Source organism: Mixophyes fleayi, chromosome 3, assembly GCF_038048845.1.
Source record: "Mixophyes fleayi isolate aMixFle1 chromosome 3, aMixFle1.hap1, whole genome shotgun sequence".
Lineage (NCBI taxonomy): Eukaryota > Metazoa > Chordata > Amphibia > Anura > Limnodynastidae > Mixophyes > Mixophyes fleayi.
Genome location: NC_134404.1, coordinates 141,662,169 through 141,687,617, shown reverse-complemented (window position 1 = coordinate 141,687,617; position 25,449 = coordinate 141,662,169). Strand labels below are relative to the sequence as shown.

Here is a 25,449-nt window from a genome sequence, read left to right as displayed (position 1 = left end):
TGTGCCTATAGAACTTTTAAAGGCTAGTGAAGAAGGCATAGAGAAGAAGGGAGTAACGGTTTGTACGTGTGCCTAAGGCTTAAGAGACACTCGTATTACTAGAAAGTGTATTGTATGTTTATTAAAGTTATAAGATTTTTTTTTTATATTTTGGGAGCTTGTATTTTAGGCTCAGGTACAGTTCAAAGATTTTAAATGCTAACTTGATCACATTTTATATATTATTGCCAAAAATAAGTACACTAAAAGGACATGTTAAAAAAGGACAATTGAAAGCAAAGGTTAGACCATGAAGATCATTTTCTACACTGCTAGTTGAGAACTACAATACTTTCATGTATCATTTATTAGAATGAGAACATTGCATCTCTGTCATAAATTATATGTGATGCTCACATAATTTGAAAAGCTGTAGGAAAGGACACTACAAGTTTATAGAAAATCCATGAAATTATAATGACATAATATGAAGATTAAGTGAAGATAATATCTCCATTAAATAAAGTATAGAAAAAAGTCCTTACTAATTTTCTTAGTAAAAAGATACTGAGCGATTCAAAGTTCACGAGCTAATTAGAAATATAATCTTGTAAGAATTTTTGTTTTTGGCTTACTTGCAATAATTCAAAACACTTAAAGGAAGATTTACTAAGCGGTTTGGTATGCAGTTTGCAAACTACCACATATCAGATGCGGTTTTTATTCCCAAACCATACATCTACAGTTTTCAACCCAAAACAGCCAGATTTAATATCATGCAGAGTGGAGGTCGAAAACTCAAACTTCATCCGATGTATGATAGTTTGCAAATCCTTAAACCACATGTGATTTGCATGCCCTATAATGAATATAATAAATCTATGTGCCCCTCATAAAGGATACAATAATTGTTAGTGCCCCCTTGTATAAAATATGCAATTAATATTGTTGCCATAACTAGTAAATTATTATGGCTCCCCCCTAATTTTAAAATAAATGTTTTTTACTTACTCCAAAGTAATCCATATAAAAGATAAAAAAAATGCAACGTGCAGTTGCCATTTAGTGGACGGGCTGTGACATCGAAGGGGTCTTTTACACTGCTCAGCCAATCACAGATAAGCGATATCGCTTTCTTCAGCGATAGCCTTTACCATGGAAGCCTATTTAATAAAGATTGAGGACCTCATTTAGAGTCGGATGCAAAGTCCATTTAAGAAGTGTAGGAGTGGGAGTGTGCCGCAGCTTGGTAGGGTATTACGAGTGGCAAGCAACCCCAGTCGCGTGCCACTCGTAGTACCCTATCGAGCTGCGAGCAGTTCCTGCAGCTAGCTGACCGCTTGCGCCACCTAATTCCTGCCCCACAGCTTTAGCCCTGTTTTGACGAGTGTTGCGTCTGTGCTTCACTGCAACTAGGTTTATTTACTTGGTCACGCCTTCACAATTCCGCGTTCCTCCCATTCTCTAGTAGTGAGTGGCAAGTGTTAATTGTGTCCAAGATGCAGGCGGATTTGGTGCTTGCTGCACATGTTGGATGGTGTTTTTTGTGCGATGCGCCTAAAACGGACTTTGCGTCCGACTCTAAATGAGGTCCTGAATGCTAACTTGATCGGGAGGAGTAAAGTCTCTTCCTTGTATCAACTGAGCACTTGTAATGGTGTCATACTACAGGTACAAGCATCTACAGCACAGAAACCATATGTGACTGTATATATTTATATGGATATTTATAGGGATTCTGTGTGCGTCTGTGCATATGTATAACGTTGTGTGTTGTGTGGAAAGAAATATTTATTTTTACATTCTCCACCGAAAATTTGGATGATGCTTATAGCCCGGAGTGATTTATAGTCTGCAAAATATGGTTCATAAACTGCTACAAGTGCCTCTAAAAGAATGGACACTTAATATGCGTTCTGATGTAAAAATGTTTTAAGCTACATTATATAAAGTATGGCTTTTACAGTCCATAGATATCAGCAGAAATGCTGATATAATGTTAATCTTGACAATTGAACATTATTATCACTTATATTTTTATGTATACTACATCTATTTTTCACTTGACTTGACATTTATTATAAACAACAGTCAATGCCTACTGACAAAAATGTAAGTGTACTCCTGCATGTTAGTGTATTGATGTAGCATTATTAATATATTTTGCCCTGCTGATGCCATTTGGTCAGAGCAAGCAGCAAAAGATATGGATGTATTACTTTAGTTACATCTGTTACAGACTAAGGACCTCATTTAGAGTCGTAAGCAAAGTCCGTTTCAGGCGCATCCTGCACATTTCCACTGACGCGCATGCGCAGTAAGCACCAGTTGCGTCTGCTTTTCAAACGCAGTGTACACTTGCGAAAGCTTGCATCTTGGTATGAGGGAAAGGGCGGAACACAGAGTTATGTAGGCTTGACCGTGAATTATTTGCAAACTATGGGCATCTACCCGCAAAAACAACCCTAGACGGATCAAGATGCAGAAGTAACACACAACAAAAAGACTAAAAAGGTGTGGCAGGAATTAGGTGGCGCAAGCAGTTAGCTAGCTGCGGGAACTGGTCACAGCTTGGTAGGGTATTATGAGTGGGATGCAACTGGGGTTGCATGCCACTCGTAATACCCTACAGGGCTGCGGCACTCCTATTCTTGCATGTGCGTCTTAGATGTACATTGCGTCCAACTCTAAATGAGAACCTATGTATGTCTAATTACAAATATTGCACAATCAGTAATTCTTTTTTTCTTGGCCCTGTCATCCTAAATTAGTGTTTCAAGATCACATATTTTTTACATTGTATTCAATCCAGCACAAAGTTTATGTTTTAGTGGTTTACATTTTCTCTCTTTCTCATTTTCTATTAGCCTCTCCTAAATGCCAATGTTATTCTATACAAAACAGAAGGAGTAGAGACATCCAGTATATATTCTAATACCATAAAAGGAAAGCTGGCACTGTACTTCAGGGACAGAAAAGTTATTTAGAAGCTACTTAAAATAAAATACATAAGAAACAAAAAAAGGACTATATGCCTAATGTCATGAACACTCAATCTAGGAGATTCACTCACCCCTAATTTTATATTGCATTATTATTGCACATATGTTCCAAACAATCAGAGTATATATCTGGCTAATTGCATGAGGAATACCTCAAATTATACAACAGTTGCATTGTATAATTTACTAAATAGTAAAAAATGGTAAAAATAAAAATATTTTAATGCTTACACATTCATTCTGTAAATGTTGAACCAGATGATCACACACCCAGACAAAATGTAAAAGATGGATCTACTTTTAATCTCCAAGCAGAATTTGAAGAGATCAGGTCAGAGATATTTGCTTTTTTAAAATAGAATATAAGTTTAATAATCTTTCTTGAGCGTTCCCAAAAATGTATATCAATCAAAAACTCTGCAGTATATCACACAGCCTTGTGTTCTGATCTTCTTGTGTTTACATAATTGAAAGGAAATGATTGCAGCATAAGATAAAGGATCTGTGTCAGTAATGTCCAATTGAAGAATCAGAGAATCATTACAAAAATGAATTAATTTAAGGTAGATTATTACATATGTTATTATTGAATTTTCAATCTCAAGTCTATAATTGCCAGAGGTATGAAAATCTAACAGCCTAAACATCATTTGAATCCTCTTGTGCTCTGCACCAGTAATACTATATAATACATTATCTATGAGGAAAGAAAAGAAACTGCATGAGTCACGTTTCCAAACAATTATTCCACATTTATAATTAAATATAATTTAATCTATTTGAATTGGAGAGAAAGCAAGTTAAGTTTCTTCCAAGTCTTACATTTGGATCTCAGTATTGACTATCGAGTTCTAACATTTTGACATCTTGCCCTAATTGCCTGCAAATTCTTATTGTCTCAATATGACATTCTAGATAACAAAATGTCTTTGTTTATATTAACTTTGGAATCTTGAAAATCTACAAGTGAATATATATATATATTACAAATAATTAAACCGTTAATTAAGATTACTCATGTGAACTACATAAACATATTTGTATGATTTAGTAAGCACCTACATACGTAGAGTCCTAAGATAATTTTGAGAATAATGTCGTAATAAATGAAATACAAGAATCTTTTAAAATATTGTCCATCTTATGCTGTCCACACACCCTGCAATATCACAGGCCATACTGGATATTGTCAATTGTGCTTGTGAAAGACAATGACTGGTGTGTGTGTGTGTGTGTGTGTGTCTGTCCAACATAAGAATATACATCACCTTTATTTCATCTGGAAATAAAACAAATCCACCAGGCAATTTATGTAGAAGAGCTAAATGATGTTTAAGACTGATAGGAAGACAATCATGTATGTTATCTATACAGACAGCAATGATAAAACATCATAAAAAAGACTGAGAAGAGGATGCAAACACCATTTTATCACTGTACACTTCAAACACTGCATCATTGCTATAGGAGGGAAGCAATGGCAGTTTTCTCTCATCGAGTTTTGTTCAAAATGAACAAAAGAAAGCTCCTATCTATGTCAAATAAAGTGAGTCTGTAGCCTTTGGGCCTCATTTAGAGTCGGACGCAATGTTCGTCTAAGATGTATATGCAAGAGCAGGAGTGGGAGTGTGCCGCAGCTTGGTAGGGTATTACGAGTGGCATGCAACCCCAGTTGCATCCCACTCGTAATACCCTGCTAAGCTGCGACCAGTTCCCGCTGCTAGCTAACTACTTGCGCCACCTAATTCCTGCCACACTTTTTCAGTCTTTTTTTGACGTATGTTCGTCTGCTCTTGATCCGTGTAGGGTTGTTTTTGCGGGTAGACGCCCATAGTATCTAAATTATTGACGGTAACGTCTACAAAACTCTGTATTCCACCCTTTTCCTCATACTGAGACGCAAGCTGTCGCAAGTGTACACTGCGTCTGAAAAGCAGGCGGAACTGATGCTTACTGCGCATGCGAGTCACTGAAAATGTGCACAATGTGCCTGAAATTTACTTTGCGCTACACTCTAAATGAGGCCCTTTAAGAGGACCTTAAATGTCCTTATACAGAATGTATATTCTTTCTGTTTGAGTGAACATGCTAACCATTTAAGACATTTGTTGGGTTGTTGTAAACAGACTTAAAAAAATCTCATTGTGTGGAGATACTTTTTCATTATGGACTTCTAATTCCCCCGTTTGGCTATTTGGCATGTGTTGTGTATGTTCATGCTGTTTGACTCAGACTTCTTATCCCTATCCTATACTATGTATACCAAAGCAAAATTGCTTCTTACACCGTTAGCTTGGAAAGAGATAAACATTATTTTATACAAAGTTTATTTTATAAATGAAATAATCATACAACACTGCAGAAAAACTAGTTTACAAGAGAAATATTGCATGACATGTAAAAGTGAAGTGTGAGGAACAAGTAAACTAGACTGCAAAGGCAGAAAGATGCATAAAAGATGCACCTTTAGATCCATTATATCCAGTCTTTAAACATAAGAAAATAGAACCCAATCTGTCTTTATAATGTGATATTAAAAAAATTGTTTGCTATTGTTATCATAAGAAATAGTATTTCTATTGTTCTAGTATCTTCACAGGTTGCTTGTGTATGGTAAATCCAGAGAGATCCCAGCTGGATTCTCCATTATGTGTGAAGCACCACTTGTCTTATTTACACATCCTAGTATTTCCTACTCCTCTCACCTTTCTTTTACCATGCAGTCAATAGCTTGTAATAGAATGCACTCACAGACATTTCCCATATCTTCCTTATTCTCAAATTTTTCTATCACTTTGCAATATTTCTATTTGCTACATTTACCTTTCTTATCACGCCTCTTTTCCTAAGCATGTTTCAATTTTCTTAAAATGTCTTTAAAACCTATTTTTCTTACTAACTCTTCCCTATCTAGTACCAATCTGCAGCTCACAATGGACCATTTCATGTTCTCCTTTCACAAAACCCCATTTCGTTGTCAAGCTTCTTCTGCCGATTCTAAACCGCTATGCCCCTCTCTGACCACACCCCAATATCCAAAACCCTTGCTGTTTCTTTTAGTTGTAGTGGGCAGTCTACCTTTCTAAAGCTTTGTACGTCTATTCACTACTTTTAAAAAAAAAAAAAAAAAAAAAACAGGAAAAAAAAAAAGTTTCAATGGATCTTTTCCCTTAGTCTGAATAGATTGTTCAAATACCAAAGTCAAAAGATTTCCATTTATAACTTCAATCAAAATTTAATGTACAGAAGATTGTGCTAGTCACGTTTGCCTTGTCGCAATTTTGTAGAACTAAGTGAGTAGGGGATAAGGCATTTCTTTGTATGAATACATAGCTGAAAGTATAACATCTTTTAGATTTAACAGCTCTAGTCTAGAAATCATCTTTATTAAGATCAGAGAGGTCTGAATGAAAATAGACTAAATGCTCTGGGAAGTATAAAGAATGATAAAAGCTAAAATACAGTGATTATTATTGTACGGTTAGCTACAAAATCAAACATTAATACATGTATTAGACTTAAATATATTATATATAAAAAAATGTCTACTAAATTTCTAGTTTATTGAGAAAGATTTGTATTTTTTTAATCTGCACATATTTACCTTTAAAATGATACAATGTCTGATAATTCCTGGAAATGTGAACAGGGTCATAAATCAGTGTTAAGTGTCACTTATTAAAGGAACAGTTGTTGGTGTCCTAGCAATGATACAGTAGAATGGGATGAAATCATTAAGACATAACATTTGTCTACATCTATGCACACTATAATCTTCTAATTTTCCTTGTGTGGGAGTGGAAATGTTTTCAACGTGTATGTAAAAGTACAATTGGCTAATTAGTGATTAATTAGCCAAGTAGGGATACCCATAGGAAAGGCAGAATATTTATTTTTCAAAGCCTTCAGCGACAGTAAAAATGAATTAATAGTGCCTGACAAATAATAAGACACAATCGATTGTTGCATCATAGATTCATTTTGATATCAGTATGCACGTTACTAACAAGAATTATTATAGTGTTTCCTCCATCAGCTTACTTAAATGTGTTGTATATTATATATTGGGTCTTGCATATACCCTCCTGTAACTTTTAGTAAACACATTGCATTGCTTCCTAACTTCTTTCTGTGCTTTATGGCCATGCATTTATATTATCAGGCTTCCAACACAGTGAGCCCAGTAGAGTTGCCATTTTCGGTGACTGTATAAATGCATGGCTATAGATTCTAGATATATATATATAGATTGTAAGCTTGCGAGCAGGGTTCTCTTACCTCTCTGTCTGTATGTATTACCCAGTATTGTCTTATCAATGTTTGTTCCCAATTGTAAAGCGCTACGGAATTTGCTGGCGCTATATAAATAAATGATGATGATGGCTAAGGTAGCTAAAACGGCAAAGTAACGCAGTTAGTAAAATTTTTAGGAGGTAATGCACAAAGCAGTATCCGAATAAGGAGAACTCATTTATAAATATACAGAATGACGCAACATGGTGACGCATCAGCATCTCAAAATGTAACCATATTCCCAATATGGTGACGTAGATCACAAAATAATCAAAAACAGCAATGCCAAATATGCTCTGCCAGAGTTGTAAACTTAGGTTAGCAATAAAGGACACATGTGTAGTATGTGGTAAAAATGGGTACATTACTTTGTTTGCTTTTAATGTTTTATAATTAAAGATGTTTTCATTGCTTACAAGTATACTTTATACAGAAATTAAAAGTCTAAGGCTTCAACCTAATATTGTAATGTACTATTTTACAGGGGAGACCATGCCATTAGCCACTTCTAATCACATCCTTGTGAGATTCAGCACAACGAATGGCGCACCCGCCAAGGGATTTCATTTTGTTTACCAAGGTAACTGAACATTTTTCCCATAATGTTATAAACATTTTGATTGCAGCAGTTTAATAGTCATAAGTCTGTTTTTAGTTATAATCAAGAGCAAAGGTTTTACTGCCTGCATTTCTGTAAAATTTAATGCCGTTGTTACAGATACAAAATGTAGATACAGTTAGATTCTTATAGTAAAACAGCCAACGAAAAAGCTACCTTTTCCTCTCTTTTCCCAGTACTTGATCCCAGAGGTAGTTTATTCAAATATAACAGCGGAGCCAATGCAGCGCAAATGCTTTTTGCACAAATGTACCAAATTTTATGCGATACAAATTTATTTGCACTTCAAAATAGTGACATCTGCAAAATGTGTAATCTTCTAAGAAGAGGCATTGAGCGGATCGGGGGTATTTATAACTAAATACAGGCTGAACATACTTATGTGCCTTTCTTTATGGCCTCATGCAAATAGGTTTCGTTTTGTGGGACTAAATAATTAAATTTGATTCAAGGGGTGGAGATGGTAAATGTTCAGGTGTGTTCTCCTCCTCGCAGAGAATTTTTCCTCTGCAAAATTAAATTTTCTTTACACTTCATCGGAGATCGTGAAAATAAGGCTCGAACAATACTTTTGATGGGAAGCCGTTTGAACCATCCTGGTGTACTTTATATGGAAATATAATGAAAACATTTAAAATACAGTCCTCATTTCCTCTCTGTCATGATTTATTTGAGACTGTGTAATTTGTTGGTGTTCTATAAATAAACATTAACAAATAAATACATTTTTGAAGTGGCATTTTTTATGGGGTGGAGTTCCGAAAAAGTAAAGGTCGGAAAGGCTCCACCTGTGAAAGTTGGACAGTGGAAGCACATCTGCTCAAAGCAAATGTGCTGCATGCCGAAAATTTTTAAACAAGTGACCTCCAACGTATTCCGCATATTACACTTGCCAAACGAAGTTACTTATCTAGCCATTATGTTGGCACTCCAATCATCCAGAATCTCATCCAGAAAAAAACCAAAAAAACACTTTTGAAGACATATGGTGTAAATACAGTTTAAACTTTGATTATTTTTTTTTAACTTCCAATCTTCATTTTTCTTTCTCGACCCTTCACTTATATAAGTAAACAAATTTCTCCACATATATATTCCTTCCCTCACCTCAAACCCCAAGACAGCAAAGAAAAAAGTTATTCCAACAGAGGGCGCTCAAGGGCTAAGAACGTAAAGCTTAATATTTATTGATATGCTTTAAAAATACTCATCCCATTAGTGTGTTGGGCAAAACAATATTTTTAATGCATATCAATAACTATTAATTTGTATGTTCTTAGCCCTTGAGTGCCATCTATTGAAAAAACTTTTTTCTTTGCTGTCTTAGGATATAAATCATATATTCTAAGGTGCACCACCTATTGGGTAAAGGTGTAATTGACAATCCACATTCAAAAAAATGTGATAGGGCTTTGTATTTAAAAATATTACTGTTCTAGTGAGATTAAAGACTATATCGTGTTATCACCTCAAATCCTCTCATATTTGACTCCACAATAATACAAGTCTAATACAAGTCTGCCTACTCACACAACATTTATAGCTCATGACATTGCCAATTACTGTAAAATAAAAATAAACAAGACAATACATCTCACAGCACATGATAACTCACCACAATCCGAATCACTCAACCACTTCTAGGGGCTTGTCAAGATGAACACATTTTTAATAACTAATTTTCTCCCCTGCTAATGCAATCCAAGTAAACTTACAGAAAAATTCTGCAGGCTAGGAATCTATTGATCCCTATGACATGGCACATGTACTGACTACATGGAAAGCAAAGAAATACACTACTTAGTGATGACCACAAAATGATAACTTATTTTGAACCTGTCTTTTAACTACTGACTCTCCTCACGTTTACTTGTCCATCTGGTTCCTCGTGTTCATACATCTAAGTCATTACCAGTTGCTGCTAGTCATAGACTTTCATTGAGCATTCTCTCACCCTCTGCTGATTCTCCTGTTCCGTTGTCACCCTGCTACCAGAGGACCATAGTATCAGCTATATTACTCTGGTAAGAACATCATCTGGTGATATCCTGGGCAAAGACTCCTAGTGCCCGTGACAGTAAGATCAGGCCATGACAGACCCAGGATGGGAACCTACAGCTAAAGAGATGCTGCAGTATCTGGTTACCCGTATTGAACAACAGGATGTTCGCCAACAACAATTGCTGCAATGTTGCCAGGCGTTAGCCTCCCAAGGAACTTCTGCGCAAAATATCACAGCTACTGTTGATGCTCCTGTGCCTTCATCCATTTCCCCAGTGCCATCCCAGGTGTCTCCTGCTTCCACGCTACACCTGCCTACTCCTTCAAAATATGATGGAGACCCCAAAACATGCAGGGGTTTTCTAAATCAATGCTCAGTTCATTTTGAGCTTCAACCTCAAAATTTCTCTACTCATCGTTCCAGAGTGGCCTATCTCATTTCCTTGTTTTCCGGACAAGCTCTTGCATGGGCTTCCCCTCTGTGGGAAAGAAATGATCCATTATTACAAGATAGTGCCAAATTTATTTCCACGTTTCGAAGTGTATTTGATGAACCTGGTCGTGTTATTTCCGCTGCATCCAGCATCCTCCGTCTACGTCAGGGTTCTCGTACTGTAGCCCAGTACGTCATTCAATTTCGGATATTAGCCTCTGAACTTCAGTGGAACACTGAAGCTTTAATTGCCACCTTCTGGCAGGGGCTTTCTGATAAAATTAAAGATGCACTGACTACTCAAGAATTACCTACGTCTCTAGAAGATTTGATTTCTCTTTGCCATCGTGTAGACATGAGATTTCGTGAAAGAGAATCTGAAAAAACAACTTCATATAAAGCACCTCTTCGCTCAAGTCCTCAAGTTCGCCAAATTTCATCTCCGGTAGTACCTATGGAGATAGGTCGCTCCAAATTAACTTCAGAGGAGAGGGACCGAAGAGTAAAAAATAGACTTTGTATCTATTGTGCTGATTCTACTCATATGCTCAATTCATGCCCTAAAAAATCGGGAAATGCCAGGCCCTAACCAGTTCTGGAGAGGTGAAGTTAGGGTCCCTGGAGTCCTCTCCATGTTCTACGAAATTAAAAGTTTGTGCTTTTGATGTTACTGTTTCCTTTGCTACCAAATCTTTCATGTCCCAAGCACTTATTGACTCTGGAGCTGCAGGAAATTTTATTTCTAAATCCCTCGTGAATCAATGGTCCCTACCAGTGATTACCTTGAAAATACCTATTACTGTGACTGCTATCGATGGATCACGCATTATTATTAGTCTCATCACCCAGAGTACGTCTCCAGTAACCCTTCAAATTGGTGTATTACACCAGGAGGAAATTTCATTTTTAATTCTTCCTGTTACTACCAGTCCGATTGTATTAGGCCTTCCATGGCTTCAACGTCATTCTCCCCAGATTGACTGGCACACTCCTCAAGTTACGTCTTGGGGGTCTGAGTGTCATCATCGTTGCCTCTCTCAAGTCGTTCCTCTCAAGATACAGCAATCCTCCATTTCACCTTGTTCACCGGGACTTCCTCCTCAGTATGCTTCTTTTGCCGATGTATTTGATAAACTTCAGTCTGAACGTCTTCCTCCTCATCGTTCGTGGGACTGTCCGATTGATCTTCAACCTGGCAAGACTCCTCCCAGCGGTCGTGTGTATCCACTTTCGTTACCTGAAACTCAAGCCACATCTGAGTACATCAAAGAGAATCTCCAGCGAGGATTTATTCGACCTTCTACCTCTCCCGCTGGAGCAGGTTTTTTCTTTGTAAAAAAGAAGGATGGGTCATTACGTCCTTCCATAGATTTCCGTGGACTTAACGCCATAACTATCAAAAATCGGTATCCCATTCCATTAATTACTGAGTTATTTGATCGTATCAAGGGAGCCCGGATCTTTACCAAGTTGGATCTTCGTGGTGCCTATAATTTAATTCGAATCAGGTCCGGTGACGAATGGAAGACAGCTTTCAACACCAGAGACGGGCATTATGTATATTTAGTAATGCCCTTCGGGTTATGTAACGCCCCCGCTGTTTTCCAGGGCTTCATTAATGAGATCTTCCGGGACTTGTTATATGTTTGTGTCGTCGTCTATCTGGACGACATATTAATCTTTTCTCAGGACCTGCCTTCTCATCATCAACATGTGGCAGAGGTCCTTTCCAGACTCTGAAAAAAAATCATTATTCTGCAAGCTAGAAAAATGTTCATTTGAGTTGCCCCAGATTCCATTTCTGGGATATATTGTCTCCGGAGTTGGTCTTCAGATGGATCCAGAAAAGGTGAATGCTGCATTACAATGGCCTCAGCCAACTACTCTTCGTGCAATTCAGCGTATTTTAGGTTTTGCCAATTACTATAGACACTTCATTCAAGATTTTTCCTCGATTGCATCTCCTATTGTGGCCCTAACTCGTAAAGGGGCCAATACTAAACAATGGTCCTCTGAGGCCCTTCAAGCTTTCCAGTTTCTCAAAGAGTCCTTCTCCTCCGCTCCTATTCTTCGACAGCCTGATGTGACGCTTCCCTTCTTCCTAGAGGTAGATGCCTCTAATGTTGGCTTAGAAGCCATTCTCTCCCAAAGATCGGAGCAACAAAAATTCCATCCTTGTGCCTTTTACTCTCGGGGTCTTCTGCCTGCAGAGAAGAATTATACCATCGGGGACAAGGAGTTGCTGGCTATAAAAGTAGCATTAGAGGAATGGAGATATTTGTTGGAAGGAGCTCGTCATCCTGTGACAATTTTTACTGATCATAAAAATTTGTCATATTTACAGTCTGCTCAATGTTTGAATCCTCGTCAAGCAAGATGGTCTCTTTTCTTTTCTCATTTTGAACTAATCATAACCTTCAAACCAGCTGCAAAAAATAAAAAAGCAGACGCCCTATCTCGAGCTTTTGTGACGTCCTCAGACGTTGAAGATGGTCCTAACCACTCTATATTAGACCCCAAATGTGTTTCTCTGGCTGCTTCTTCCACTAAGGTGCTACCATTTGGGAGAACCCTCGTGCCTCCTGCTCTTAGGAAGAAAATCCTTTTGTGGTTTCACTCTTCTCGTTTTTCTGGACATTCTGGTGAACGCAAGACTTTTGAAATTCTTTCTCGAAGTTACTGGTGGCCTTCTATAAGGCGAGATGTCAAAGATTTTGTGGCTGCTTGTGAATTGTGTTCCCAGTTTAAGACTCCCCGCAGAACTCCAGCGGGTTTGCTTCAACCACTACCCATTCCTTCCAAGCCGTGGACCCATATTAGTATGGACTTTGTTACTGATCTTCCTCCTAGTAAAAAGTGCAATACTATTTGGGTAGTGGTGGATAGATTTTCGAAGATGGCACATTATTTGCGCAAGGAAAGAGTTCTACAGCCTGCGCTCATTATCCAAGAAGCATTGGAGACGTGCGTCTTCTTGCTCCTGCATAGCCATATTCATTTCCTTAAGCTGTTCAACCATTACTGTGGTCATGGCTTTTGTAGCTTGTTTCATCTTTGTGAGCCTTTTCATCAGTTGAGGAACATTGTAAACTAGAAATGGGAAAACAAGCAAAACACATTAGGGCCACCAAGAAAGAATGAATGTTGCTGCAAAATAAAATAGCAGTGTTGTAAGGTGATATGTGCTTGAGGCCTCCTCCCTCCTGAAAACTAGCTTCATGCTGCCGCACATACGTGTTGATATTATAATATGTATTTACATTTAGATTTTTAATGTTAAACTCTCGTGTGTTTATTTCATCTAATTTTTTAATATTAAAGTTAATGAAACTTAGTGTTGTAATGTAGAGGCTGGGTCTCTGTCACTGGCGAAGGTTATCTCTCTGGCAATGGTTATGTTGCTGGGGAAGATGGTGTCGCTGGCAAAGGCTGTGACTCCGCAAATTGGTCTGCAGACGTATTCATGCTGTCTTCGTTCACAGCTCAAAAGTCAAACTCAGCATTTTCTTGCTACAAATCTTCATTAATCAGCAGTGAGGGCACACTTGATTGATTGCTATCAGGTGTTGGACTGTAAGCATCAGGGCAGCTACAGGAGGACAGTGCTATAGGATTAGCCTGGGCAGAGTTGCCGAACACCATGTTACACTGCTCATAAAATGGCCATTCCATACGGCCAGCACCACTCTTTCTGTGATTGTGATCATGCACTTTGAGTATTGTTTTCTTAGTGCCTTCAACTTGATCACTACCTGCTGCTGGGTGCGCTTTACCGTGCTAGTCAGACAATATTTTAGCAATATTGTAGTACACTGTGGCATCCTTTACAGAACCAGTTATTTGCTTCTGGATTTCCTCCTCTCCTCTGATTGCAAGCTGCTCCCTAACTTCTTCCTCCTGCCAATCTGCCATGCTTTCCCCTTCTCCTCTGCAGCATTTAAATGACGTCATGTTCCAGTGTCCCTAACCCCCCCAATCAGCTCCTTTCTGTGAGACCCGGGTTGAATAACTCTGCAAAAGTCCCAGGTCTAATTCCCATGTCATCAGATCTTGGTAGATGCATGGACCCCCGTTCACACTGAGCCATGGCCCAGAACGTCGGGGCGAGCCCAGACAATATCCCCGGATTTTATGGGAGTATGAGCGCGGTATTACTTGAACTTAAATCTCCTGTGAGATCAGCTTCTGCTCCAGCATCCCACAGCAGTGTTGTGCTCAAATTTCAAAAATTGAAACCTGGACTGGTGCTGCTTCTGCCCTACAAAACCAGGGATTTGATGGCATGTGAGCAGCACTGGATTGAGATCCCATTTTGCGAATGCCCTAGTGGGCTAACGTCCAGCTTTACCTTCAGCCTTGCAGGTCCACTGTCCTGGCCACCCCTTTCCATCTGGTGCCTACAAACCCGATTTACCTGAGGCCTAACTCCGGCCTCCTCCATCCCAGCTGCCGACTTCACCTGTGGCCCAGCCACTGTCCTTCCCTCATGACTCAGGGCCTGCCTGAGTCATGAGGGAAGGACGACCTGCTCAGTCGTCTGCACATGATCGGATATTGCCTGAGCACCCTGCATGGTCCTTCAGCAGTGTACCAATCCTGCATCCACCACTAGTAGTGGCTGGGAGCCAGTCATCTGGAATCTCATCTGGGCCTCTGGTACAACTGAGCCACTGCTATATATGGGTTTTCCAGCAATGTTTGTTAACTGTGGACAAAGGTGTTTCTATGTGGTGGTGCAGTGCAATAGTAAGTTGGGCGCCAGTCCTACTCTATATTGCAAAATAGAAACTCTTTTATTTACTCCAGCACGTTCTTAAACAGTTTAAATAATAAATTAAATATATACAGCTCCCTTTCTCCTCCTGCACAGATGTTAATGGTTACATGGATTTCCTAATAGGGCAGTCACAGTCAAATGGACATCCATTCTTTCTCAGCAGTGTTTCACTCACCCCTCCTCTGCAGAGGTAACATTACTCATTTGGCTCTGACTCTGTCTTTGGTGCACTCTCAGCCACAACTCATCCCTCCTCTTGAGGGATGACTCTTCACTTGTTTGGATTCTGACACTTACTTGATAGTGTTCTCTCAGCCCTGCTCACCCCTCCTCTGTGGTAGTGGCTCACTCACATGTTTGGGCTCTGATATTTCTTTGCTAATGTTCTCTCTTCGATGAACACTGCCTCTCTGCTCCCAGCAGGATGTTTCTGTTTTTGTTCATTCAGATGCTATATCTCTCAGTAACATCATTATATTGTGAAGCAGTATGATATATGCCCCCTGACTGAGCTATCCTCTGTATCATACAGCCACACTTCTGAGGTGATCTCTCACTCAAATCTGTCCCATTTCTCTCGGTCATTATGCACTTTGACTCTTTTGCCAGCAGGCCGCAGACCCCTTCCACAGATTGCAAAGGCAGTTGTATGACTACCTCCCTTCTGTCCCGGGTCCTTACCTATCAGTCACTCACCATACACTTCTGTTAAGCTTATGCTCCAAAGTAACCGTTCCTGGTGTGTCTCCTCTGGGTCCTAATGCCAGACTACACATTTAGTCACTGGGAGGAGTGTGAATAACAAAGTCAAATTATTCCAGGTGTTTAAGTGAGGTTAATAAGACTTCAATTTACATACTTTTAACACCAGTTTAAGTGAGTGCTACAGTTCTGTTTTTGTATGCTGATGGGCTCCACTGACCCACATAGAGTTTAGTTCCTGTGGGCAAATCACTTTCACCACTATATGGGGTGGTCACACCCCCTCCAGTGCACCAGAGCATTACACTCACTTCTGTCCTCTTGGAGACTTTTTTCCCCATTGTTTAGAGGTTTGGCATAGCTAAGGTATTTTACATGTTTACACAAGTTTAAGCAAGTTTTATTGTGGTCACTTCAAATACGTACTAGCGCTTAATGTAGTCCTCAGACCAAAAATCTGACCACCTCTACACTAGAACATGCGCAGAAAGGCATTTTAATGACAACTTTTGAGAATTCTCGCCATGGGTCAAGCTTATTCTACCAATTTCCAGAGAATGACAATCAGGGGAAGAACTATTTTTAAGACTTAGAAAACTAAAATAAAAATAAACACACTCAAAAGAAGGACAGATCTGTGAATGAGTGCTTTTAATTGTTCATATTGATGCTCTATAGATATTTGTTGCTTGTGTAGTGTTATTCACGATATATGCAAATGTAAAATGTATTATTTTATTTTGATTTCTGTCCTGTGTCTCCAGTTTCAATATCTATCCATAGTTGCACTTGTTATACCATATGAAATATACAATATTACCTGAAGTATGGTGATTGGATCCTGTGATGATAAGAGTTCCTGTTGAATGTGTGACATCCAGATAATTCCTTGGCTACGCAGTTTGCAGCATCTGCTGTCACATCCCTTCTCAGTACCCTCTTAGAATTAAGTTTTATAGTGAAACCCCTGAGAGATTATAGGTACCTGGAAACCCTCCTCTAGACCTTAAGTAAGGATTTGACTATAAACAGAAGCTGTTCTACACTGTACAGTCTCTTGATCCCTTTTTACATGGCAGTACGATTTGTAGGCTTTCCAGGGCAGTGAGTATATCTAATGTTTGCTATATATACTGTAAATAGTATATGTAATATATAGTATATGAATATTTTGATGACGTGCAAGTAGTTTTCTCTCAAGGAGGTGGTTGTCTGAATACCATAACTGGGAGTTCATGGAAATTTTTCTTTCACAGTCTCCTTTCCATAAAAACAGGCTGCTACTCTTTTATTATCTAGCAAATACAGTCTTGTGCTGGATAGTATGTAGCTGCTAGTGGTGTACATGTTAATTCTGTATTTTAATTTATACTGAACTGAAGATATCAGAGATAAAGTTCAGATTTGGAGATGGATGTTCCTTAGCAAAGCAGTTTTCCTATTTTTACGTTTAGACAGTAGGGGCCTGATTCATTAAGGAACTTAAATTAAGAATTTTCTTATTTAAGTCTCCTGGACAAAACCATGTTACAATGTAAGGGGTGAAAATTAGTTTTCTGTTTTGCACATAAGTTAAATACTGACTGTTTTTTCATGTAGCACACAAATATTTCAGAGCTTATTTGTACACTGAAATTTAAAGGTGATATTTGTGTGCTACATGAAAAAACAGTCAGTATTTAATTTATGTGCAAAACAGAAAACTAATTTTTACCTTGCATTGTATCATGGTTTTGCCCAGAAAACTTAAATATGAAACTTCTTAATTTAAGTTCCTTATTGAATCAGACCTTAGGGGGTAAATGTATCAAGCTGAGAGTATTCCGGCGGGTTTGAAAAACCAATCAGATTCTAGCTATCATTTATTTAGTACATTCTACAAAATCATAGCTAGAATCTGATTGGTTGCTATAGGCAACATCTCCACTTTTCAAACCCGCTGGAAAACTCTCAGCTTGATAAATTTACCCCTAGGTCTTTTTTTTCTGATATGTAAATATGGCCACACCCCTGCTATTACTGTTTGACTTTAAATTATTTTAAAAAAGAACAAAAATAAACCAAATAGGCCCATGACCCTTGTCCATGATTATCTGAGGTCACTGACACATCTCTGAGCTATTACACTAACCTGGAAACAGAAAGAGTATCCTGTGTATGATGTGAATAGTGCAGCTGAGGATGTTAAAATTGTTGGAACACGACAGAAATGAAAAAAAGCCTCATGGACAAATAATATTTACTATATAAGGAATATTACACACCTGCTCAAAATGAAACCACTCAGGATTTTAAAATCATGATTTTTAAAGGGTACTTTAAATGCATAAAAAAGCAAAACCATATTGGCCTATGAGCTCTGTCCCTATTCATCTGAGGTCATTGACATATATGTGGTAATTTGCTAATCTGTAAACAGGTTATGGATGTATTTGGTTAATCCTTATTCCTAATGCTAGAAAGCTATCTCAATTGTATTTTGATCATTTAGATTGATTGTTGGAGTGGCGACACACACAACAATGATTGGTGTAATTTAAAACCATATTGGCCAACCAATTTACATGTGGCCAGCATGGCAAGTCTGAATTGCCAAAACTTCTCTTAAAGTAGGAGAACTACAGCATAGGCATTTGCCAATGAAAACAGAAGTTCTTTTTGATAAAGACAACTTTCCCTAAGATTGTTTTTACCCTATAAATATTTAATACAGTTACAAGTTATTATGGATTTTTGCTATCTATTAAAATAGAGGCTTCTTTTAAGCTCCAGGAATTGTCTTGCTGTTGTTGTGAACATTGTACATTCGCTGAATAAACACACTAATCTGACCTGCAAAGTCAATCATTTTGTTTATCACTCTATATTTCTGGTTGACCTTATTCTCTGTTCACTTTCCACTGGGCTGATTTCAATTTTGTTTCACAGCAGTGTGAAACATTTACTAAAGGACGGAAAATAATTACAGTAGGAAACAGGATTTCTATTTAACAATGGTTCAGGCTTTTATTTAGTGCTCACTTTGCCCAAAAAGGCACCAAATAAATGTTATAATCTGTACGCTTTCATCTTTATCAGTGTAGTCCAAAAAAGCAATAATGATGAAATATTATTCAGAAATGCTTTATATAACAAGACAATTAAAGACACAAGTATCTACTCTATGGGGTATATTTACTAAACTGTGGTTTTGAAAAAGTGGAGATGTTGCCTATAGCAACCAATCAAATTCTAGCTGTCATTTTGTAGAATGTACTAAATAAATTAGAATTAGAATGTGATTGGTTGCTATAGGCAACATCTTCACTTTTTCAAACCCGCAGTTCAGTAAATATACCCCTATGTGTTTTATTACGATGTCTTCTAGCAACCTAACTTTCAAACAATTTAAAATAGCAGCAGTGTTGGTGTGCATAATACTCCCACTGTCTATTATACTCTTCCTAGATAGTCTCATTAACTATATGCAACATTTCCACATCTTTCCTTGTGCTATTTGTACCTATTCCAAACCTTTCTATCACTTAATAACACACAAAACCCTCACAGTTAACAACATTCAAAATCCACTTGTTAATATACTTGTTATAAATAACTCACAATCACCGTGAAGATATACAATGTATGACAACATATATTTTAATTACAAGAACTAATGAACAACTTGCAGGTGGGAGTTTCCAGTTCACCAGGTTACATACATGTAGGACGTCTGTGCGTGGTGTGTAGCCAGAAGTGTTCACTCCTTTGCAAAAGTAATATACTGAAAAACTTTCTGTTACAGTTAAATGATAAAGGAATTAGAAAGTTATACACAGTATGTTTTCCTTTAAGCCAAAAGGAAACTTTTATATTTTATTTTGAGTATAGATGAGCAATCACTTTTATATCTCTATTGCTGTGCAGTTGATTGAAACAAAATTGCAGTACAGACTGCAATTTTAGGTCCCAATGGAAATTTTTTAACACAGGAGTTTGGAAGACACAAGAAGAAGTGTTTATTCTGAGCTTGAACTTCTGCCTTTGAGCACACCAGGTGAAAAATCCTGCTACAAAGCACAGACAAGAAAAGAGAAAAATAACTGCAAGCACTGGATTTGCAAGAGTTGAACTAACCCCTAAAGATTTTCATTCTGGCACGGCATAAGTTAAAAATATGGAACCCACTGAGTTGTATTTTATTAAATGGTAATGATCAATGTTAGGAGATGAAAACAAAGTGTAGTTTTGGGTGAATTTGACTAAATAACTTGGCACGTAGATGACACTTGGCACATAATTATCTTATCGCAAGCATAAAACTGTAAATGATTTGTAAATGATGTAGGAAATTATAAGGTGATGCCAAAGAATATTATCACAACGACAGGTTTATTTAGAGCAGTGTTTCTCAACTCCAGTCCTCAGGACCCCTGACAGTGCATGCTTTCCAGGTGACAAGGGAAATAATTATACCACCTGTGGATCTGTTAGAATGTGTCAGTCAGTAATGAATACACCTGTGCTTAAGCAAGGAGATATGGAAAACATGCACTGTTAGGGGTCCTGAGGACTGGAGTTGAGAAACACTGGTTTAGAGGATCTAATGGAACACCATTTCAGCTCAGCTACTTGACCCAAAATATTGCTATTGCCACCTCTGTTCCTCTGAAGCCACCTTGGTAGCAGCAGATGCCGCCATAATATGTGTGAACATGGGCAACAAGTGTGCAGGCTCTGTTTCCAGCAATGAGCATAACAAAAAATATAACAAAGGTAACACAGCAACTCTGAGCTGGCAGAGATGAAGGAGAAGAAGCTGTTGCCCATGTCAGTGTTACATTGGGAGTGTGGTGCTGGTTATGATGTTACAGCCAAGTGCCACACTCCCATTCCCTGGTGGAGAGGATGCCGCCTCTATCTTCCGCCAGCTAGGGTAAACAGAGGGGGAGAGGAACCTCAGGCTTGTGCCAGCCCTAGGAAGGCCAGTGACTTTTCTGGATTTGGAACACTATATAAAATATACTAAATGACATTTTAAAATTACCTATAATTACCTATAATTTTCCGACACTGTGCCATTATACATTCTCAAATTTTATTGGTACCCCTTACAGCTGCTGGAAGAGGAGACACTTGGTGATCTTGTCTGAACATTTGACAATATGATATTTTCGCTGAACAGCTATTATTTTATTTTTTTGTTTATTTTTCAAAATGTTCTGTATAATGGGTTTCTAAATAGGAGATCCCATAACTGTATTTACATTTTTGTCCAATGTAAGGTTTATCTGTGATAAATGAGCCGCTGTATAATATGTTTCTCTTTTTTCTTTTATGTAGCGGTCCCACGCACTAGTGATACACAATGTAGCTCTGTTCCTGAACCCCGATATGGCAGAAGAATTGGCTCTGAATTTTCAGCAGGTTCCGTAGTCCGATTTGAATGCAACCCTGGCTACTTACTTCAAGGGTCTAAAGCTATTCATTGTCAGACAGTGCCAAATGCATTAGCACAATGGAATGATACTGTGCCAAGTTGTATAGGTATATTCTTTTCTATGACACATCAAATATATAAATAACTGATATCCTCAAGTGTTTTAACTTTGTGCAGCCTTTAATTAGTTTTATATTGTGTTTACTATTATAAAATCATATTACAATCATTGTCTATTACAACCGAATAAATCTGCATAAATAATATTATATGATAGAAATGATTAACTAGTTGCAGTAGTTTTGCTGGAAAATAATAAGCACTAAAGTGAATACTGTATATTAAACCTGCAGATTATGTACAAATCAATGCAATGTGCTCTAGACCTCAAGTCCATGCTCAGTACTGTTTAATTATATGTTAACAAAGCAGTCTCAGAAAAGAATGTCAATGTTTTCTTTTCATGATGAAAATCACCTTTGGAAATGACTGTCTTATCTGGAGTATTCAGTTGGCACATATTAATAAAGGCAGATGAGTCCTTTATTGATTTTTTTATTAGTGAGTCCAGAGTACCAACAATGGACAAGTGTATTGCATCAATATTCAAACCTTTGTACACAGTGAGCAGAAAAAAGATTATTTAGTATTGAAGATGTAAAATGTTATAAAAGTTAAATACTGGACCACACCGTCTTAGTGCTTACATTTATGTAACTAGGCAGTTAAACCACAATATGACAAGGAATTAAGAAAATCCCATTATTATGTTACAATAAACACATAATAAAATATTAATGGGGAAGAACATCTTTATACAAATCCTGCTAGATTAGCGCACCTTCCCTCATATACCTCTTTTTTGGGGGTTCCCCCCTCTCAGCTGATTGTATTACTGACAGTCAGGAGAGAAGATAGTTCAGTGCTGTTAGCAAGAACTGGGAACAAGATACAAACTCTCAGCATGTAAATAGTGAACAGAATGGGCCTGATTCATTAAAAAAAGAGTAACTTTGCACCTTGGCAAAACAGTGTAACAATCCAAGGAATGTAAATTAGTTTATTATTTTGCACATTAGGAAAATACTGTCTGTTTTTACATGTAGGACACAAATACTTGATAGCTCATGCCCTACCCCAGTTATAAATCTGTCCCCACATTTTAAATTTACCTCCCCCTCCAACGCAACATGATTTTGCCAAGGTACAAACTACTCCTTTTTTTGCCTTACTTTCCTTAATGAATCAGGTCCAATGTCTGAATGTACAGAAGCAGTAACTTATATTCAGGAGCTGCATTTATGGAAAACCTCCGTCTTGAACAGTTAGAACTGGTTGAGACCTGCAGTGTTAACAACCCTCTCTTCTTCCAGCTGTCAGCAATGTGGCACCTTGCTTTATTTCTTGTCTGTATGGACTAAGGCCTTCCCCTCTTAGCCAGGCATCTTCTACAGGTGCCTCATTTATACGTGAATGTAAAGCACATGGGGTACTGTATCCAGATGGGACAATGCATTAGCTTATTCAGGTGTTCATTACTAAATGTAGTCTAGGTACACTTCTGAACCACATATTGTGCCCACCTGCATAAACAGGATATTTTGTGTTACAGGATGATATCTTTAAATGAACTTAAAAGGTTCACAGTAAAACATCGAGAACACAAATATGGTACATTACCAAAAGTAATACAATCATTAAAATGTACAAATAGGACACATATATAAAAGACAACCTAATGTGACCTTACTCTAAAGATGTGTTTAAGAAATGAATGAGGCTTCAACAAACACCATTTTAGGATTAAGAAGGAAGTTAAAAATTACAGACAGGTTTTCCTAAAGATATTAGGCTTTACTTTAAAGTTGCACATTTCCATCTGTCCCTTTTTATAGAGGCAATTCCCAACAGAGGAATATGGATGTGCACCAGTTTAGGTGCATGGTGCTAAATAGGCACATCAGCCTAAAATTAGCTGTCTTGTGCATCTGCGGATTCGTTGGTTAGTAAATGAGCTTTATTGGACCTTATGGTGCTTAGACTGCTATGAAATTTAATACACAAATTGTCACCCTGGTATTTGGGAGACTTCATGAAATCCCTGGATTATGGGAAGACAGAATATTCTAAAGTAAATTATTTATTGTGTATACAGCTTAAGGGGTAAATTTCCTAAACCTTCTAAAAAGGAAACGCGGAATTGTTGCCCCTAGCAACCAATCAGATTCTAGCTATCATTTTTTAGAGAGTACTAGGTCAATTATAGCTAGATTCTGATTGGTTGCTATGGGCAACACTTCTACTTTTCCTTTTTAGTCATGAAAGCTTGGTTCTCCAGTTGTTTTGTATTTTACACATTTACTGTTTAGTTTTTACCACATGTCCACATTTGTCTCATTACATAAACTAAAAATGTATCTTAAGCAAACAGCAAATTTTGATTACAGGAAATCTCTCCAATATATTATATATATGCATCCCCTGTATGGAATTTGTCTTCTGGTGGTCCTTAGAACACACATAGCTTGTAGAAAGAGAATCAATATATTTTAAATCCTTGCACCTTTGCCCAAAGACCAAATCAATATTAATTAGGGGTGAGCGGGTTCGGATTTTTGAAATTCGAACACCCCCGAACAGTGCCGATCCAAGCTCGGATCCGAGCACTGTTCGGGGATTCCCGCCCGACGCAAAACTCAGAACGAGGCAAAACGTCATCATCCCGCCGTCAGATCTCGTGAGATCCGGATTCATATTATTCCCCGCTTCCCGCCGCCATCTTCACTCGGGCATTGGAGAGGGAAGAGGGAGGGTGTGTGGTGGTGTCCTCTGTCCTGCTCAGTCCAGTGGTGCTGTCCGGTTCTCTGTCCTGCTCAGTCCAGTGGTGCTGTCCTGCTCAGTCCAGTGGTGCTGTCCTGTGCTCTGTCCTGCTCAGTCCAGTGGTGGTGCTGCCATAATTCCAGTGGTGCTGTCCTGTGTTGTCCTGTGCTGCTTAAGTCCAGTCCAGTGGCACTGCCATATAAATCCAGTCCAGTGGTGCTGTCCTGTGCTGCTTAAGTCCAGTCCAGTGGTACTGCCATATAAGTCCAGTCCAGTGGTACAGCCATATAAATCCAGTGGTGCTGTCCTGTGCTGCAAAAGTCCAGTGGTGGTGTCCTGTACTGCATAAGTCCAGTGGTACTGCCGTATAAGTCCACTGATCCTGCCATATAAGTCCAGTGCTACTGCTGTATAAGTCCACTGATCCTGCCGTATAAGTCCAGTGGTACAGCCATATAAATCCAGTGGTGCTGTCCTGTGCTGCAAAAGTCCAGTGGTGGTGTCCTGTACTGCATAAGTCCAGTGGTACTGCCGTATAAGTCCACTGATCCTGCCGTATAAGTCCAGTGCTACTGCTGTATAAGTCCACTGATCCTGCCGTATAAGTCCAGTGGTACAGCCGTATAACTCCAGTCCAGTGGTACTCTCCTGTGCCGCATATAATTTTTAAAGGCTTTGCCGAGTGTGTGTGGTTTAGGGGTACGCTCTCTTGTGCTGCATATAATGGAGAACAAAAATTTGGAGGATAAAGTAGGGATCAAGAACCACTTCCTCCTAATGCTGAAACTGCTGCCACTAGTCATGACATAGACTATGAAATGCCATCAACGTCGTCTGCCAAGGCCAATGCCCAATGTCATAGTAGAGGGCATGTAAAATCCAAAAAGTCAAAGTTCACTAAAATGATAAAAAAAAAGAAATTAAAATCATCTGAGGAGAAACGTAAACTTGCCAATGTGCCATTTACGATATGGAGTGGTAAGGAACGGCTTAGGCCCTGGCCAGTGTTCAGGACTAGTGGTTCAGCTTCACACAACGATCTAAGCCCGCCTCCCCCCCTCTAGAAAATGTAAGAGAGTTAATCTGTCATCAAAAACACAGCAAACAACTCTGCCTTCTAAAGACATGGCATCACAAATCCCCAAGGAGAGTCCAAGGGTGTTGGTGGTTGCGATGCCTAACCTTCCCATCACTGTACGGGAAGAGGTGGCTCCTTCCACCATTTGCAGCACGCCCTCTGCATATGCTGGAAGGATCACCCACAGTGCAGTTCCAGATTTTGATAATGAAGGTGTCAATGTTGTACACCAGGAGGAGGATATTGACGTAGCTGGCGCTGAGGAGGAAGTTGACGAGGAGGATGCTGATGTGGTTTGCTTAAATGAGGCACCAGGGGGGGTAACA

General features: G+C 38.5%; 1 protein-coding gene across 1 annotated transcript in view; it reads left to right on the top strand.

The window, feature by feature from the left end:
- The window catches only part of CSMD1 (CUB and Sushi multiple domains 1), a 1,526,452-nt gene that overhangs the window by 1,257,253 nt on the left and 243,750 nt on the right, over window positions 1-25,449 (top strand). The window contains exons 33-34 of the mRNA XM_075202483.1: window positions 7,759-7,854; window positions 21,129-21,332. Coding sequence (XP_075058584.1) covers window positions 7,759-7,854; window positions 21,129-21,332 — 300 coding nt within the window. The remainder of the gene's footprint in view (window positions 1-7,758; window positions 7,855-21,128; window positions 21,333-25,449) is intronic.